General features: G+C 32.0%; 3 protein-coding genes across 3 annotated transcripts; 1 reads left to right on the forward strand and 2 right to left on the reverse strand.

The window, feature by feature from the left end:
* The first annotated feature begins 573 nt into the window (after window positions 1-573).
* On the forward strand, window positions 574-4186 carry LOC125872185 (short-chain dehydrogenase TIC 32 B, chloroplastic-like). The gene is made up of 7 exons (XM_049552888.1): window positions 574-808; window positions 1897-2128; window positions 2228-2307; window positions 2540-2693; window positions 2808-2886; window positions 3684-3771; window positions 3889-4186. Exons 1-7 carry the CDS (start codon window positions 583-585, stop codon window positions 4125-4127), a joined length of 1098 nt encoding a protein of 365 aa, XP_049408845.1. The 5' UTR covers window positions 574-582; the 3' UTR covers window positions 4128-4186.
* A 1118-nt stretch (window positions 4187-5304) lies between these two features.
* Window positions 5305-9796, reverse strand: LOC125872190 (kinetochore protein SPC25 homolog). Its single transcript, XM_049552892.1, has 8 exons — window positions 9520-9796; window positions 9158-9223; window positions 7967-8113; window positions 7571-7684; window positions 7323-7412; window positions 7122-7244; window positions 6654-6877; window positions 5305-5507 (listed from the first exon to the last, which is right to left on the reverse strand). Exons 1-8 carry the CDS (start codon window positions 9686-9688, stop codon window positions 5496-5498), a joined length of 945 nt encoding a protein of 314 aa, XP_049408849.1. The 5' UTR covers window positions 9689-9796; the 3' UTR covers window positions 5305-5495.
* Window positions 9797-10878: 1082 nt separating this feature from the next.
* LOC125872183 (uncharacterized) lies at window positions 10879-13555 on the reverse strand. Its single transcript, XM_049552886.1, has 7 exons — window positions 13199-13555; window positions 12999-13085; window positions 12628-12834; window positions 12354-12518; window positions 12054-12107; window positions 11792-11938; window positions 10879-11471 (listed from the first exon to the last, which is right to left on the reverse strand). The coding sequence occupies exons 1-7, from the start codon at window positions 13418-13420 to the stop codon at window positions 11088-11090; spliced, it is 1266 nt and encodes a 421-aa protein (XP_049408843.1). The 5' UTR covers window positions 13421-13555; the 3' UTR covers window positions 10879-11087.
* Between the last annotated feature and the right edge of the window lie 7006 nt (window positions 13556-20561).

Consider the following 20561-nt stretch of genomic DNA (forward strand, 5'->3'; position numbering starts at 1 on the left):
TAAATTGATTTGGTTTTGATTTTGATCAATAACTGATCCAAACCAAACCGTGAACACCCTTAGTTGGGAGTAAAGCGGGAATCAAAAGTTTAAGACCACTCATTTTTAAAGTTATTGGTAGGATAATTTCATGGAGGTTACTAATAGTCAAAAGTTATTTAACGGATCATATCATAATTATCTATTTCAACAGTTAATCTATCTTATTTACTAGAACACAATCTCATAATTTAAGGAGGTTTGAGTGATCTTGATGGTGTAAAAACTTAATACTCCTACTACATTTGGTGGAAACACAGCAGTTAATGTTTGTACCCTAAAAACAACAAAAAAAAATTAACCTTTGCCCAACATGGTTGAAAAAGAAAAAAGTAAGGTAAGACTAATAAGGGCAGACAGCAATTATTCAAAGCAAGAAAGTTTTAAAAAATCACATAATTGTGTGCGTGTGCCATACTATATGACATAATATATTATATCATCATCTAATAGTCAAATAAAAACACCATAACTTTTTATCCCTTAGTTGAAATATTCTGACAATATTATAGGGATCTATTCTGTATAAATATATTTTCTTGCATGGATTTTCATAAGGTTAATTACAAGGCATTTATATATACATGTTTTTCAACAATAGGTGCAATATTGCAGTTCAAATTTCCAAGTTGTGACCTTATGAAGGCTACTCTTAAGTATTTAGCAGGCATTGCTGGTCCAAGTGGTTATGGTTCTAAAACAACTGCAGAACAAGTCACTCAAGTTTGTTCTGTTTCCTTTACTTCTCAGCTTACTGCTATTATCACTGGTTAGTTTCGAAATCCCTATATGTTCGTTGTGTAGTGAAAAGTTATGGAAATAGATTGTTGCATCATACGTCTCATTTCGTTTATTTCTATCTTATGGAAGAGAATGCTTCCGCTCATATACACTCGTTGAATCCCCTCAGCTTCTTCGTGTGATTTTCAGCTGTAGGGTACTATTGATGTCTCCACTCATCATTATGTCTCCTGAATCCTGATGTTGTTATACTCTGTATATACAAATAGAATGATACACATAGTGATTAAATAACATATATTGGATACCCTTGACTTAACATGTTGTTGTAGCCCAGTGGTTTCAGATCCCTTGAATGGGTTTCCGACACCTTGAATAAGACAGTGCTCACGTGTTCATATCTCAATAGCAACAATTTTTCCCCTTTTTAAAAAGAGCTTTTGTTGGGCAATTTGTGGACACCCTTCGTGAAATTCCTGACTCTGCCACTGTTGAGAATATCTTTAAAATATATTATAATTAATAAAAAATTCAACGAAGCAGCATCAAATGACACCAGTGGGTTCACTCTGCCTCCAAGAAAAGAGGAAAACAGGGTCTTTAGTGGTTCTTTCAAAAAATAAATTTAAGGAAGATATAGTTTTGTCTCTACTGAGTACTATTCTATTATAGATTAATGTTTAGAAATATATATTATATAGTTTACATCTGGACAATACTAAGAGCTAATCATGTTATCTTTAACAACAAAAAGTTCAATATCTATTTATTTAAATCACAGTCTACACTTTCATAGATTACAATTTTATTCACCATTCATTATATTAGTGCTCTATCCATAGATTCAATTTGTCATGTTAAGTTTAGACAAAGCGTGATTAACATTTTCTTCCTTTTTTTTATTCTTATATATAAACAGTATCCTGTGGAATTAGTCGAGATGCACACAGACTGGTACTGATAGCATGGTTATATATATAAAAAAAGAAAAGATATACCTGTAATTAATCACCTTATAAGTGATCAGATTATATAAATATTTTTTAATACCGACAGTGTATAGAACTTAAATTCGTTTCAATTTCCTTTCAGATTTTGATGATGGAAATTTTACAGGTGCAACATCTGGGATCGGAGCAGAAACAGCAAGGGTGTTGGCAAAGAGAGGTGTAAGATTAGTTATTCCAGCAAGGGATTTGAAGAAGGCAGCCATACTAAAGGAAGCCATAAAAAAGCAGAGTCCTTGGGCTGACATTATTTTATTAGAGATAGATTTGAGTTCATTTGCTTCTATACAAAGATTTTGTGCACAATTCTTGTCTTTAGGATTGCCTCTTCACATTCTTATGTATGTTTCTAGTTTGTACTTTTCCTTTTTCTCTATATTTTGAATCTTCTCCGTGAAAATCCTGACTCTGCCACTGATGACTTAAATTTTGTTATACAGAAATAATGCGGGCAAATTCTCACAGAAGTTGGAGTTCTCTGAAGACAAATTTGAGCTCTCATTTGCCACAAACTACTTAGGTAACTCTTGTTCTATAGTAACAATCTTTGTTTTGACAATCATGACGTCCTGATTAACTTGCACGTACTTCAACTAATTCCATAAAGCACGTATACATGCTACCTCCCATCAGCACTGGTAACTAATTAACTTTGTGTGTCCACTAAGGCTTGCACAGATGGGAAGAAATTCCCGGTGTTTTTGCCTCACTAGAATTTGAACACGAGACCTTACGAGTATGTTGTTGGACAGGTCATTTTTTATTGACAGAGATGCTTCTAGATAAGATGGTAGAGACAGCAGAACAGGCAGGGATTGAAGGAAGGATTGTAAATGTTAGTTCTGTAGTTCACAACTGGGTCAAAAGAGATAAGTTTTGCTTCAGCCAAATGCTTAATCCTAAAAAGTAAGTATAATACAAACCTAACTCATTAGTAATATACTAATACCAATTACCAGCATATCAAAGATTGAAAACAAATAGTACTAATTTAATTTATTTTGAATTGCTTGCTTACAGTTATAATGGTACTCGAGCATATGCTCAGTCGAAATTGGCCAACATTTTACATGCCAAGGAATTGTCAAGACAGCTAAAGGTGAACAATATATGCCTATTTTTTTCCTTTTTCACTAGGGGTGTGGAGGTCGCGGATTAGAGTAGAAGGTTAATAGGTGGTGGGAGTGTTCTCTTGATTCCTAAAGGGTTTAGGCTTAGTGTCCTGCTCAGTCATTTTTCCTTTTCATACTTACTCTAATTATTATACTTGAGTTGAGGGTCTTCTGGAATCAGTCTCTCTACCTCCACGAGTTACTGGTAAGGTCTGCATACACTCTACCCTCCCCATACCCTACTTGTGGGATTTCACTGGGTATGTTGTTGTACTTGGGGTCGTTATGTCAGTTTACCATTGGTGCCAATTCTCTAGTTGTTTTGCACAACAGCTCTGTTTGGATACTGAAAACTTATTAGTTGGAATGTGAACAGGCAAGAAATGCAAATGTAGCTATCAATGCTGTCCATCCAGGCATTNTGATGTGCCGTTTTAATTTTTTTAAAGAAAAAGCAACAATCTTTAATAAAAAAAAAATTACAAAATCGCAGCGATTTTTAATTAGAATTTTTTTCTTTTTTTACAAAATCGCTGCTGTGATTTTTAATAATTTTTTTTTTTTTTTTTACAAAATCGCTGCTGTGGCAGCGATTTTTAATAAAAAAAAATTAAAAAAAAAATTTACACGAAATCTCTGCTATTTTGCCCTTTTGGCTAGAATAAAAAGTGATGTACCCTTTTGGAATTTTTGACAATTTTTTTTACCCTTTAGGCTCCGGACTCTTGTTTTGCCCAATAGCTCTGTTTGGATACTGAAAACTTATTAGTTGGTATGTGAACAGGCAAGAAATGCAAATGTAGCTATCAATGCTGTCCATCCAGGCATTGTGAAGACAGGAATAACAAGGGATCATAAGGGCTTTATCACAGGCATGCATTTTCTTTTTTGTCGTTTTGAGCTTTTTCTTTGCTTTTCACTAAAATTTTGCGGCCGAAAGAAGTAAAGACAACTAAAAGAAACTAACTTTTGCTCATAAATTTACACAGATTCTCTCTATTTTATGGCATCAAAGCTTCTTAAGTCAACATCACAGGGTTCAGCAAGTACATGTTATGTAGCACTGAATCCACAAACAAGGGGAGTAAAGGGGAAATACTTTGCAGATTGCAATGAATGTCACTGCTCAGCTTTAGCTAATGATGAAATTGAAGCTCATAAACTATGGAAGCACACTCGTGCTCTAATTCATCGAAGATCGTTTCCAGGAATCACAATCTTTTCTTAAATTATTTTTTCAAGAGAGAGAGACCTGTAAATATGCACTCCATTCCAACATAATTTGAATCAATACGAAGTTTTGAATATGAAAATGTGATTGGAAACAGTGTCACATAAAATGAAATAGTTGCAGTACTTACTAGTAAGAGCATAAAATTCCCTTCATCTTTTTCGGTGGCCCCACACAATTATTATGGACTATAACATGCTTTCCCTTTTCTCTTAGCACTTAGAAAATTCAATTGAGTAATTTGCTAGGTTCAAAAAAACACCATTAGTGGCCCTTTACCACCTCTGCTTCCATGTACTAAATACCTTTTGGATTATACAAATACCAGTAAAATGGTTTCCATCAACTTTACCAGACATTACATGACTAATTGTTACACTACTTTCTTTTGAGATTGTCTTCGAATCAATATTGCAAGTAACTGTAACCCCAAAAGAATCAATATTATAACAGTTGTTTTATCGTGTATCACTACATGAAAAGCACAATACTGAAACAAAGTTTGGTTGTGTTCCTAATATCCTCTGCTGCATTCTAAGCAATCGATCAACCAAGCCTCAATTCCAAACAAATAGGGGGCAGCTATAAGATCTTTTCCCCACAATGTGTGTGCTCTTTTACTATCTTGATATTGAAGTGTTCTACCAATACGACACAAATCAAGTACAAGGATCCGAGGCAGAACAGAAAAAATAACTGCAGCAGTCAGCTGTCTCTGTTCTATAACAAATACAACAAGATTTAAATGTATAGAAGTAAAAACCATAAGTTATTGCAAATACCACGACCAATATAACTATAAGGAGAATGGAGTAGATAATTCGAAAGCTGTAACGATATATACTTGAGCAAAAATCAAAGAAGTTGTTTTGACCTAAGAAACAAAGTCAGCTAATTCAAACCCTAGGAAGAGACAGCAAAAGTCCAAATCTGCTTAGGTAATTGTTGGTTTGATACTTTCCACTCTTTAGGTACAAGAAAATCAGATGCTCCCTCCGTTTACATTTCATGTATCTTAATTTGACCAGTTTTTACCAAGAATATAAAGACTTCTAAATTGGTCGTAAACTAAAGGTGTATATAACATACTAAAATATCTATTTAATCTCAAGTCTTAAACATGTCATGTCATTCCTATAAGGGATTGTCCTAAGGGTAACATGGGAATGTTATGTTAGAATTAAAAATTTACTAAATTTATAAAGGTAGCATTTTTTTAGACAAACTATAAAGGAAAATAATATACATAAATTGAAGAGGGAGTATTTGCTAGTCAGTGCTCGCCAATTGATAATATATGATGGCTGATCAACTTCAAGAAGGCGCCTCAACAAATCCAGATGAAAAAAAGAAGGCTGATAATTATCATTTCTTGACCTGCCAAAGAAGAAAATTTTGTTCATTAGGGTCTCACGTTGTATGACATGCTTATTCAAATCCAATCTAATTAACTTTATTGATGTTATGAGATGATTCATTAAGCATCAGTGTATCGGGTAAAAAACATTTCCCAAAAAGCCATACTAAATCAATTGTTTGGGGTTAATATACTTCTGTAATTATTCATCTAATGCTGTGAAATTAGTGAGAATGTTTTTTTTTTATGACAAGGGAAACCTGCAGTCGCTACCCTTTGGGTGCGCACAGGGTAAAACCCCCGCTCCTATGCAATAGCTCGCAAACCACATAGGAAAGGTAACCCGCACTAGGCAAGCCTGGTGCGACGAGCTCGACCCAGAAGGCAAACCCCTTGGTTTCGCTGGCAAGGGGTTTCGAACTTGAGACCTCCAACATAGAAGTCCCAAGCCCAAACCACTGGGCCACCCAAAGGGTTAATTAGTGAGAATGTTTGTTATCACTGTAATCCATTTCTGTTACTATTTTAGTGTTTCTTGCACTTCGACTATAATATTATTTTGTTGTAGTGGTTGTTCCTTCTTTTAGTATGATTTATCATGCTTTCTCTAGCATGTGTCTTGGCTGGTACTCTCTCATTGTTTTCTTTATACAGACTGCCTTTGAGCTAAGGGTCTATTGGAAACAACCTCTCTATCTCCCAAGGTAGGGATAAGATCTGCGTACACACTACCCTCCTCGGACCCAACTTGTGGGATTACACTGGGTAAGTTGTGGTTGTTTGTTATCACTGTAATCATTCAGAAAATGTTTTTTTGAACAAACATTCAGAAAGTGTTATCAAATTATTGAATCTTGTTTATTTTTGTATAATGTTGGACAAAGATATGTCTAAGTGTAACATGTTCAGCAAGGATTCATATAGCCATGCAGTCTATTTTTTTAAAATCAATTTTCCAAACATAGGTGGTCTCTTGTTTCAGATTAGTTTTCTAGCCATAGGTGGTTTCATATCACAGTGCTTATAAATAGAATCAACAATAATGGACTACTTATTTTCTATCTATTCAACATCTTCCAAGGGAAAAAAGAAATCAAGGGATAAATAAACACTGAAATTGATTTGAGCGAATTGCCAAAATATGTTTGGGGTTAACAGAAAGATACCTTAAAACGAGGAGAGCGGCGAAGAGATGATGCAGATACAGGAGAGAGAATGGCTGACCTATCCCTTTTACCAAGGGCAAGCTTCCTGGAAGCTCCCTTTTTATATTTATCAGACTGAGGCTCCGCTTTCTGGGGAGATGATTCATCTCTACTACTAATTGAGATGGACGACATCACTGCAGGCATAGAGACCATAGAAGTATCTTGATCTTGCGATGTTAATCCTGGTAGGAACCAAATAAAACAGAGCAGCTTATCAAACATATCCAAAATCAGAAACAGTAACTGCATTTGCATGAAAGGTGAAAACACTCCAATCATACTTGTGAGTCTGCAAACTATAACAATTACTCTTGAATGTCTTGTACAACTATCAATTTATTGCCATGATTTTATTTTATTTTCAAAAGAAAGAAAAAACTCGAAATGGGAAGACAAACAAAGAAACAGGCAAGACACAGGACATACCACATGCTACAGCTTCTAGAAACTTCTCTCTCATAGTCCTGACAAACTTGAACATTCCATTGCTTTTATTTAACTCAATGATCAGTTCTTTTGCATCATTCAGCTGTGGATCACAATCAATCACTAACAATCCAAACAAAGGAAAGAATTATCATTCAGAACTACCTTCAATTTATTAAAGTTGATCAAGACCAAACTTACAAGTATGTGCATCATTCTCACGACGAATAGTAAAAGAGTACTCATCATCTGGATTATTGGCATTTATATTGGTAAAGATGAATTTTACTCCTGCAGATAATGTATGCCGTGAATGTTCAAAGAATTGTACCTGTATTAGAGTTCAGAATCTGTATAGAAATCTGTTCTTTATTATAAAGCATGTTTTCAGCAAGAAAAGATTTGCTCTAGTATGCTAAAATGTGTCTAGCAGAGAAGATTCAACATACCTTGGCCACATTCAATACGTAAACCAAGCACCTTATTGTACCACACAGTAGCCTCCTCTATTGCCTCTCTATGTCCAGTGTTCTGGTTAAGCTTTTCTTCAAGTGCTTCCAGAGCTTTCACCCCGACATCAAAGAAAAGCACAGCTCAATTACCATACAATATGAAACACTTGATGAAAACAGCAAAAATTATTAAGAATTACGTGTGCAAAAGCACTAGTGGTATTGCACTAGGTTTGTTGTTGTTGTACTTCCCGAAACATTACCACTTCCTATTTGTTTAATTAAAAAACTCGAAACATGACTCATGTTTCTAAATGGAATAAGAGAAGGAAAACATTTTTTGAAGAAGGTAACAGATGAGAGAAGCATAATTTTTACAAAGATGAAACTTACCATCATCTTGTTGAGATATTAGGGTGGAATATTCATGTTTCCTGGCCCTTTTATCTTCCACGACCCCTCTAAGCTCTTCCACTCTAGCATTGGTAGAAGATATTAGTTCAGCTATTTCTATCCTCTTTGCCTCTTTTCGGGTCTTGACTGAAAATGTGATGACTTGATAAAGTTATTAACAGAAAAAAGGAATGAAAAGAAGACTATATGAGAATATAAATATTAACAAACTTAGAGAATGAGCAGTTAGCACCAAATTTCCTGCTAAAGAGACATATATGTGCTGATTAATTCATTAACCTCTTAAAAACTATAGCATTTGGTAATATTGTGAATGAGAAGTAATAGAGAAAGAAAATAATCCCAAGAAATTGCCCTATTATAGCTACTTTAATGTGGATCTTCATGCATTCTCCTTGTTTACATCAAATACAAACAGAAGTCAGTAAAACACTTAAAATTTAGATTCCATGCTTCATATACCCTTTAAGCCTTTGAAGGTATTGTTACTTTGAGGTTCCACATTGTTATTACTCCCTATGTTCCATTTTATGTGACATACTTTTCTTTTTAGTTTGTGCCAAAAACAATGACACCTTTCTATATTTATAAATATTTTTTTTTAAATTTAAACTTCCAATTGTACTCTAAATACATGATTGTATAGCCACACAAATGTCTATGGCGTGTTTTAAACGACAAGTTTCAAAGGCATTTCTTTTTTCTTAAACTTGCTACAAAATTTTACTTATTTGTAGTTTTTGTTTCATTCTTTTATCAATAAGCTCTAGCTTATATGTATCTTTTTTGTTTTTTCTTCATTTGTGTCTTCCTCCACTAAAACATGCACTTTGCGGTTAAAGTTCCATAAGTTACTCTATGTTTACTCTTAAGTACTATGGTCACCCTTTTTCCATTGTGATGACTAATATGAAGAGGTGAATCAAAAGACTAACTCTTCTGATTTCCATCTTCGAATGTGGAAAGCATTTGCATAAATAAATCAAATTCGGAGAAGCAACTAGGACAGCAATGTCAGTAAGGTGAGTAAACCTAAAACCTTCCTCAACCTAGACACACGATTCTCTTCAAAGTTTGATCCATTGATCAAAGAAAAATAGCACTGGACATAAAGACTAAACAATATACTACAGCATGTAAAAAAATATATTGTGAGAGATTGATATATACCTGCAAATGCTTTTACTAAATTATCTTCTGCCTCTCTAAGCTCAGTTTTCAATTTCCCAAGTTTTTCTGCCATGACAAAAAACAACAAAACAAAAAATACTTAATTAGTAAGATTCCATGAAAATGGACACCCAGGAAAAAAAAAGATTAATTTTTTAAATAGAGTTTAATTCAATCCCAAAAAATAGAAAATACCCTTCAAAGACTGATACTTTTTAGAATGTTTGTAAATGAAAAAGTTCAACATACAAAATTCCATCATATACAGAATGTGGTGCTAGTAAAACTCCGACTAAAATTCATTAGAAAAAGAGAACTCTGAGGCCATTGGAGAAATCGTAAATGTAGTATTTCAATTTTACCTTGGAATTGAAGGGTTTGTTGAGCTTGGGTCTTGGTTGAATCTAAAGATTTTCGAAAAGAGATAGCGCCTGCATCTATACTCTGTTGTTGAATTTGTAAATCCCTATTACATTTTAACCTAAGTTGCTCCATTTTTGCTCGTAGAGTTGCTGCTGCTCCATTCTGCATCTCTTCTCAAACCCCTTTTTTTTTTGTGTTTCTTCACTGTATCTGAAAAATCTTACACAGTTTTTTTGTGAGATTTGAATTTGGTGGGAGATGAAGCTTTTCAAAGCCCGCGATTTTTTCCTTTCTTTAAAAATGGTGGATGACAATGATTGATCCCCGAAAAGAAAATTCACAAGTTGATTTTGACGAGAAAATAACATAAAAGGTCCCTAGTCTTTTGTAAGTAGGTGCAAAGTAATCCCTTAAATATATACTCTTGAGCTGTTTTGGTCCTATAAGTTTATTAAAGTTAGTAATTTCCGTCTCCATCAAATATATATTAAGACTCCCTCGTCCACTTTTAATTATCATGATTTCTCTTTTTAAAGTCAAATGATAAGAATTTTGACTATCATTTTACGATGTATTTTTTCATCATATTGATATGCAAAACAATTGCAATATATAGTACATTTCGTATAGTTTTTTAATAGCTAATTTTTTTGTTTAAAATATTGAATTAGTGTATTCTAATTTAACTTGAAAAATTAGTCAAATTGACTTTCAAAAAACGCAACATTACAATTAAAAGTGGGCAGAGGGAGTAATTTCTATTGATTTTGATTTGTTCTTTAAATGGGTTGTCTTTAATAGTTTTTCTTAGAAATCAATTTTATGTCTAGGGAAGCATGAGTTTTATAAAGATTCAGGGCATAACTCGTAAATATTATGATGGAGAAATATAAACTTATGTCACATAAAAAAGTTATTAAGTTATTTACCTCTACGAACAAAAATTAACAACACAAATACATTGAAGTGCAAATGACTCTTTATCTTATCATAAAAAAAAGGGGGCTTTATTTATTTAAGAGATTTTATCAATAATATAAATGAACCACATGAAAGGGTAAGTAGAATAGGGGGTCATTTGCTCTTTTACGCCTATTTTGTGTTGATTTCCAACTTATATTCCTCGTAATAAATAATATGTTTGCAAAAAAATATATATTATATTTTCGTTTCATAATATCACACAAGTTATACTCGGACATAACTTCAATTTCTAACCAACTTATGCCTCATTGCTCAAAGATAAAATTTAAAAATCAACTCATTTAAAAAGGAAAATGTGCAATTTAATGTAGAATTAATCTTGTTGGTTCAAGCGGTAAAATCTAGGTAAGCTTAGGTTAGCCTGTCATACTTCATTAAAGAAACCATTTTATTTTGTTTATTATCAACTTGTTACAAAAAAAATTACATGGCTATAGATAATTGTGAGTGAACTAGTTATATGAGCAAACCCAATTCATTCTGTAATAAAATATGACTCAAACACTATATATTCAATTGAAAAAATAATACATGATATGTACCTACTCTACAAGACCAAGAAAATGTTATGATGGCTTTTTCTTTAGGGACATTTTGAATTCCTACCAGGACCACCATAGTAAAAATAATCACCCCAAACATTATTTTTTCCAGCTTTAATGTCATAGCAATTTGAGTGGTCAGCTAAAAGATGAAGATTTGATAATGGGACCAAATTATTGTCCCAATCAACAACTTGCAAATTTCTAAAATAAGATGCCTTGCCATAGCCTTCATCTGCAAAATGACCACTTCCCATTTGTGTTGATGTGTGAAATCCTTGTATTGATGATCTTGAGTTCACTATTTCTCCTCCAAATTGTATCATGCTTGCATGTTCTTGCAAATGGCTGAACAAGAATGATGGCCAATACCCTACTAATTGCCCTGACCCCAATTCTAGCCACCAATTTCCATGCTTTGGGTCCTACACAAAACCAAATTGTGTGTTTGTAAGTGTGACTATATAATCTCAAAGAGTATACACCGGACATCGAGCCTAACTCAACTCAAAAAGTGTCCAAGTGCACCTTATCCCACCGATGTGCCCCCTTCCCCCCGCACACTCAGAGGACAAGACAATGTAGAGGGGGTCCGGGGAGAGAACATTGGTAAACAATGAATTGGAATAGGTCTAACTCTAATGTCATGTTGAAGTGTGTGACCATTTCATATAAAAGATTAAGTAGTTAAACAGAGCAAAAGACGCTCAAAGATATTTGTGGAGGGCTTAAGTATACAGTATACCTTCCATATCATTATGCCAATATCCAATTGACTACCATCAGTTGATGATGTTGGAGATATTGCAGCCCCCATAGCAATCCTGCTATTTGTTTGCACAAAACCTGAGCACAGTAAATTGTAGCATCCAGTGGTTTGGTATGCATCACTCTGCATTTTTTAAAATGTAGTAGTGTATATTTTAAGTCTGTGAATGTCTAAAGCATCAACAAAACAAAGATTAACTTAACGTAAACTGGGATTTCTTTGCGTAAACAAGTCTTACCGTCCAATATGTGAAGAACCTTGGATAAATGTCTCCATATAGTTCTGGACTAACCTGACAATATGAACATGGCATGTGCAATTAAGCAATTTTTAATGTACCAAATCTCTGTTCACTCCGAAATTTTGTACTAATTATTATCTGTCATATGGTTAGTTTGATGTCACAGCTTAGCTTAGCAGCAATCATACTCTCAAACTAAAAACAACAAGTGTGATAAAGTTAAGAAGGAATATACTTCATCGATCATCGATGTTTTGACTACTTAGGACAACAGATGAATTTGCAAATAATATTTACCTGCCAGCCAGCTTCAATGGTATTAAGATCATCACCAAAAGTGCCAGAAATGATCCATAGTTGTGACAAACTGAATTCATATTGGTCTGTTACTTTTGGTGTCCATACACTAATGCTAGCCTTTGCACCATAATATTCTTCACCATTCACAAATGCTATTGCATGCTGCAAATGACAAAATTTTCACTAATTGCTTGTGTTATAATTATAAATTGAACATATCATGTACAATATTCGTCTTTCAAATTTAGACTAAATTTACATATACACAAACCTCATGATCATTGCTCATTGTCTCGCGCCTTACGCCTCTTATAATTTTTCTTCCAAATCGTTGTAAAGTACTAGCTCTCATAACATCTTTCTCTGTAGTTCTTCTAATTGGAACTGTCCCTTCCGGGCACAATTCTCCTGAAACTGTCCACAACTGATAGCTCCTAATTTCTGTCGATTCATTCGCTTTAGGCCTAGTTGGAGGTTCCTGCATTCAGTCAAAAATCCAAATTTTAGAGTGAATGAGTTTCTGCTCTTTAGACCTCGAGTATTTCTCATGTTCAGTGGCGGAGCTAGGAATTCAAATACGAGGACTAAAAAAGTATTATACAAAGGGGGATTCGACAACTTATATATATGCAAAACTAATACCAATGGCTTCATTCCTTTGAGGTGAGGATGATCAAAAGCTGGTTGAAGATGAGACAATACACAATCTATTAGATCTCCATCTGAACTCTGCAATCACAAAACAAAAAACAAAGTGTACAATTATTTTTAAAATCTTGATTCATGAAAAAAGTTTCAAACTTTAATGTTGAAAAAGAAGATAACAGAGGAATTTAACTTGCCTGAATTGTCTTGACTGCTGGTTTGTTGATGTTCTTAAGATAAGTCCTTAATCTCTTAAGTTTAATCAACTCTTGCTTTGGTTTAAAAGTTTGGTTTGTGAGCAAATGATGGTTTGAATGTTGCACAGTTGGATCTGAGATTACAGTACCAAATGTAGAAGCAAGAAACAAGAAACCAACAAATGAAAAAATAATTGAAAATGACTTAGAATTACTAATCATGATGATTAATTTTGGAATGTTAGTCTGTGTGTGGTTGTTTTGACCCTTTGTGGTTGTCTAGTACTGTAATGAGCAGCAACACAAGAAGAAGCCAAGAGGATTTATTCCAAAATTTTGTCCATGGAAACACTTTCTCTAGCTAGCTACAAATCCATACAAAAAAAAAAGACTAATAAAGGAAAAGTCCAAAGAGTAAAAGTTAAAACAAGGTCACTCACTCACCATTTTCAAAACCTTTTTTTAAAAAAAAAAATCTTTTTAAAGAATTAATTTGACAGATAAAAACAACTATTTGTGTATGTGTTTGTGTTGGTGTTGGTTTTGGGTTCTGACAAACAAAAACCTCACTTATTAGTTATACGTGTAATGCATAAATATGCCTTTTAATTTGACTTTATTTTATATTTGCGTTTTTTTAATTTTGGGTGTGCACAAGTAAGCATTTAAAGTTGTATAAAGTTGAACAAATAGAAACATGAGTCCTATGTGGCAAAATACACGTAGGACGACATGTAGGATGTAAATTATCACATAGGATGACGTGTGTGTCTATTTGTTCAATTATATACAAGTTAAAGTGTTTACATGTGCACACCCAAAATTTGAGGGCATAAATGTGAAATGATGTCAAGTTAAAAGTCATATTTATGTATTATGCCTTAGTTATACAACATAATTGTAGTCATAGTTAATTGGACCTGTTTTTTAAATGAGTAGCTTATATGGTATTGGTTTAGCTGAATTCAATATGTGCGATAAGATGTTTTTTCATGTAACTTTCAGGAAATTCATGGTCGCTATTCTTCAAGTGCGCATCGGATAAATCTACACTTATATAATAGCTCACAAATTATATAAAAAATATAAATCGTACTAGATAATCATGGTTTGAGGTCGACTGAGAAGGTAGTAAATATAGTGAATAGAAATTATCTTAGCACATGGTATTGCACTATATTACTTAGCATATTTCACAGAGGCCAATAGCCATAGGCAATTAGGTTCTCTTTTTAATTACCTTTGTGAGGTTTGTGACAGTTGCCTCCCACTTCCTTCATAGTTTTTTTTTAAATACAAGTAGTAATATATTATTTCATCTCTTTTTTTAATACAAAGAATGAAATGTATGTTAGAAGGTGAATATTTGCCCATAAGTTTCAATCCCAAAATTCCAGTACTATAAGCTGAGAAATTATAAATTATTTATTTATTTTTGAATGATTTCATAAACTATTATCATGAGCACTAAAGTTTTCCTTTTTCTAAAGTAGATTCCCCACTCACTGCCTTGAAATTATAAATTTATTGTTTTTTCTTTTGAATCTTCTCATCATATTTTATGGGCATGGTTTATATCTTAAAAAAAAAGTTTTAAGTCATCAGCGATCCTTTAAAGTTGTCCGCATAATTCACTTATACACCTCAACTAAGACTAGTACCTATTGAACATTTTTACCAATTCAAAAATGATTCCTATTAAGCATTTTTTGATAATCAGCAAAATATATGAAGAATGTGTGATACACTTGCGGTGACGTGGCAAAACGGCTAATTAAAAAATAACATGTGACACTGGGCCCCAAAAATTATAAAAAGAAAAAAAAAATGANCACTCACTGCCTTGAAATTATAAATTTATTGTTTTTTCTTTTGAATCTTCTCATCATATTTTATGGGCATGGTTTATATCTTTAAAAAAAAGCTTTAAGTCATCAGCGATCCCTTAAAGTTGTCCGCATAATTCACTTAGACACCTCAACTAAGACTAGTACCTATTGAACATTTTTACCAATTCAAAAATGATTCCTATTAAGCATTTTTTGATAATCAGCAAAATATATGAAGAATGTGTGATACACTTGCGGTGACGTGGCAAAACGGCTAATTAAAAAATAACATGTGACACTGGGCCCCAAAAATTATAAAAAGAAAAAGAAAAAAATGAAAATGTCAACCTATTCTACCCCTACCCAACCCCCTTTCATCTTCATCTTCTTCCCAAAACACATTCTTACTCAAATTACAAAACCTAATTCTTTTCAAATAACTTGAAGATTAACTTTTAAAAAATATATATATACATTTTCATACTAAGAGTGAAGCAGAAAGAAAATTTTGCTTGCGGTTATTCATTTCTACATCGATGACAAAATGAAATTGATAGCTCAAAAATTAATTCTTTCAAATTTTTTAATATCATTTTTGATAAATTTAATGGGTTTATATATGAATTTGAGTAAAAATCTTTGTTCGAAAATTGTGATAAACAAATATCGGCTAACTAATTTATACGTAAAAATCATTTATCTTCTTTCTTCTTTTTCATATTTGTTCCTTATTTTTATGAGATTTGAAATAAATCATACGACCTTTCAAATCTGAATCTTCATAGTTGATTTTCATTTATCTTCATATTTGGGAGAAATAATTTTATTTTTTTTTATAAAAAAGAAAGAAAAACAATGTTGGAGCTAAAATGAAGAAAGTTTTGTAAACTAAAATATGAAGAAGATGATAGGTAGGGAGTGGGGTCCTTTTCATTTTTGAAAAAAGTGTAAATGAAAGAAGAAAAATGTTTTTAACTTAATTATAATGCCAAGTGTCAATAAAAGAAGAAAAAATGTAAAAAAAATTCAAAAAGACACTATTTTGACTCTTTTCACGCGCTTCAGGGAAGTGCAAAACACATTTTTTGCCATATCAGCGTTTTGTGTTTAATAGGTGCATGTTTTGAACAATTTAGATGTTCAATAGGTACAAGTCTTAGTTGAGGTGTCTAAATGAATTATGAGAACAACTTTAAGGGGCGGTCAATGACTTAAGCAAAAAAAAAATGTGCTACAACCTTTACTTATACTTACATAAATAGTTATAGGTTATTGCACAAACTACAACTCACCAATAAAATTTCACAAATGGAGTTTGAAGAGAATAAAATATTATACGTAAATTTTATTTCTATTTTCATGGAGTTTTGAGAGAATATAATGTACACAGACTTTAACTTTAATTATCACAGCACTATCACCTTGATAACCAAATTGTCATATATATTGCCCGAAAAATGTAATTCCCTCGTGAAGTTAAGGATGAATATGGTAGAAGTAATTTGGTTAATTAGTTGAATTTGCTAAGTATCGAAAGTTAGCAAGACAAATAATATTCATATTTGGAGGGAGACAAATCAATATGCTGATTTTTTTGGCAAATGAAGATTAGAGACATATAACGAATTTGATAATATGGGAAAAATGCGGTTAAGGAAATGAAGTTTCTTTAAGTGTGGCTTATAAAATAATTTATTAGCTTTTAATATTTTTTAACGTACCAAAAATTAATTCAGTTTGCTAATGCAAAAAAACTTGGGCCTCTGGCTCAGCTGTTCAAGCATTATGCATGTGTAGGTTTAAGTGGAGAAGAAGAATGTGGAGACCATGTGATCAATATTTATCTTTTTTGGTTGCACTATTATTTTCATCACCAAAAGTCACACTCCAAGTAGGATTGAAGCCAGGTAGAATCAGGAGGCTTATTTGAAATGATTTTAGCTTCAATTTGTATTGTTTCATTATGATTAAAATTATATATATATATCCTCGGATTAATATTGGCTTCGCCATTAGTCCCAAATAAAATAGTAATACAAATTAATGAGTGTTCTTTTTCTCTTTAGTCCTTTCAAATTTCTTAGTGGATGGTGAAAATATATCTTGATCACCTCAATCAATAATCACTTGTTGCTGGTTATAACAACATATCCAATGAAATCTCATAACTAAAATTTGGTGAGGATAAAGTGTATGCAGACCTTACTCAAATTAGGCGAAATGGTATGGACCTTTCTACTTGACTATTTGTCAACTGAACCATTAAACTCAATGAAATTTTAAGTTTTAACCCCTTCTAACCATTGACTAAAAACTTATGTGGCAACTTAATTATTGTGATGTCACACATAGATGAATGTGAAAGTTTTTTTTTTTAAATAGAATAAAAAGATCAAAAATAAGATAATTAATATTTTTCAGTTCTTTCTTCTTTTTCCACCCTACCCCTCCCCATTTCCTTTTTTTCTTTCTACTCTCAAACCCCCATTTCTCTTTTTTCTCCCCTTTCTAGCCCTTTCCAATTTCTTGTTTCTCTTTCTTTTTCTATTTTTTTTACATTTTCTTCCTCCCGGGATTAGAAACGAAATTGTATCGTTGTTGTAGATCTGTATTTTTTTTTTATTTTCGGGGTAATATATAACCCATAAAGTGATAACGAGTCAACAGTCTTGAAAAATGAAAAATGATTATTGAATGTCTTTGTGAAATTAGGTGAAATGTATTATGTAAAATTGTGTACAAATATTAGAGTATATTGATGTATTTTTAAATTGCTATTCATTAACATCAATGGGGAAAAGAGATTCATCGTGGTACAAATGGTAGATGTAAATGTTGGTAAAAGAAATACGATTAAAAGTTGTGAATGAAAGAAATTTTGAAAAAAATAATCGAATGATAATTGTTAGTTATTAAGGAATGTAATGATACTAGTGAGAAGGGAAGGTTGTGGTGGTATCTCTAATGTAAAAAAGACAGTGGAGAGAGGTGAAGGGATGAAGAAAGAATGAAGTGAAAAAAGAAAGAAAAGATTGATTTTTTAAAAATAATAATAATAATAATAAAAATAATAATAATAATAATAATAATAATAAGTGATGTGTCATTTAAAAGGTGATGTGGATGATGATATGTTATTTTTATTAAGCATTGAAGTTCACACAACGAAAAGGGGTTTAAAATGCTTAATTTTACTAAGTTTAAGGGTTCAAATGACAAATAATAATTCAAAATACAAACTCATACAAATACAAAGGTCTATCACGTCATTCCGCTCTCAAAATTATAAAAAGTTCACTTGTTTTTTCTTCCATTCCTTCTCAAACATCCAAAAATATGTGGCCCGGTAAGTAACTCGCGTCCAAATTAGTAAAAGCCCATGGGAGGTAGGCCTAAAACTTTATACTTGGGCTTGGACCTCATCCACCCATGAGGGGGTAAAGTGTAGGTATAGCTGATTTTTGAGATCCTAGTTAAGGTATGGTCAAAGAAATTACTCCATTTCTCTCAATTTATGTGAAATGATATATTTCTATATTAAGTAACAATTTAATTATAAAATATATTTTATCTTTAATAAAATAATTTACAAATCAAATCAAACTACCTCATATAAAATGGAACATGAGTATAAAATTGTCTCAAGTTTGATATATTGCTTACAAATTTTAGACACACACAACTAAGCTAGCTTTTGGCCATAAATTTTCAAATATTCTTGACAAATATTATTTGAGTGAAAATTTAGGTGAAATTTCACTATATGTTTAGTCATAGTATTTAGGAAATATATTTCACTTTTTTAGAAAAATATGATTTATATCCATAAGTTTTAAAAACTATTAAAACTAACCATAAATTTATATTACAAATCAATTGAATCTTCGTTGCAACAAATAACAAATAGTGTCCATGACACTACAGCAATGTAGTAGTTTGGAGTGAGTGCAGCAAACATCATTCTATACAATCATGAAGTAGACAAAACACATAACTTTGTTAGCTGAACCGATTGTTCATCATTTTTATCAACAATCATATCTATCACTTTCATATTCACCAAATATTTCATCACTATTTTAGTGTTCACGTAAAATATTATGTAATACAAAGCAAACAACTACTATAGAAAGTGTTTTTGTAAAAAATAAAAATTTAATGTAAAATTTCAACTTTTAAAAGATACCAAATAATGAAATTTGACCCAAATACTAAAAAAAACTAATATTTGAGAATTTGGGATATTTGCCAAATAATGGTAAATTGTATGAACAAATACTATTTATCAAATTTTTCCCCAAATATCATTTGGGAAATCTATGGCCAAACAGGCCCTAAGTTTGGTATAATAAATATGTTAAATCATCTTAGCTTGTCTACTTCAAAGGTACAAATTGTATGGTCAAATTATTAATCCCATATAATTAAAGGTGATGTTTGTGTTACGGGTAAAGGAGTTGCATTCATCCCACAACACTTCATTATGTTCAAGTGTTAACAACTAAAAAACTTAGAGATTAAAATTTAAACATCCCTGCTTATAGTTTGTGATTAAATTAAGAGCTTAAAAATGTTAAATTAACTTGTATATTATGTTAGTAGTAGTGAAAGAAATTAATATAATAAGATTTTAATTTAGCTTGTGAAGAGACGATTTGAACCATCAATACCAAACTCTACTTTGTTCATCAAAATACTTTCTTGAATATGTCACAATCTCAAATATACATAAATCAACGTTATGATTGTGTAAAGCCCACAAAATTACAACATAGAGTAAAACCTGAATCCATAATTTGTAAAAAAAAAAAAACATAAATTCAATTCTAAAAACAAAATTCAGAAAATTAAAATACCAAATGTGTGCTCGATGAACCTAGGAAGGTTAAACTTATTAATAAAGTGAAAACCTTTTAGATCCAGAAGAAAAAACACTATAAAGTGTTTTCACTTTTTATAAGAGCATTTAATTCACTTTGCGCAAAAGATGGCCGCTGTTGCCCATTGTTATTTGGCAAGCGGATGGAAGATTTTGCACATACTAACAATATTGTTTCCAGTTTAAAAATAAAACTTCCAAAAGAGTTAAGAGGTACTTTTTGATTTCAATTCATAAAGTAGTAGTATTCGAATCAAATACAACGATGGGGAAAAGAAAAAGTTATGAAAATGACTATGAATATACCTAAACGATTCCACAAATACGAAAAGATGAGAGAAAGGAGGCAAAGAATGAAAAGATGGATCTCATTAGGGTTTGTTGGTGCCTTTTATAGAGTGTTCCAAGTTGTTGGTATATGCTGGTGACAAGGGTAATTTGGGCAGCTAAGTAGATCTGCCCATTATTAAACTCTTTTTAATATATAAAGGTTAACGACATATTTAAACTATCTCATTTTTTTCGAGTTTTACATCTAAAATTATTGAAAGTGTAAGTTTGTTTCATATCTAGTTTATATCAAATTAATAAGTAATAGTTTAGCTATAAAATTCACATTCCAATAGTTTAGGTATGAAACTAAAAAAAAAAAAAA

Source organism: Solanum stenotomum, chromosome 8 (genome assembly GCF_019186545.1).
Source record: "Solanum stenotomum isolate F172 chromosome 8, ASM1918654v1, whole genome shotgun sequence".
NCBI classification, from domain to species: Eukaryota; Viridiplantae; Streptophyta; class Magnoliopsida; order Solanales; family Solanaceae; genus Solanum; species Solanum stenotomum.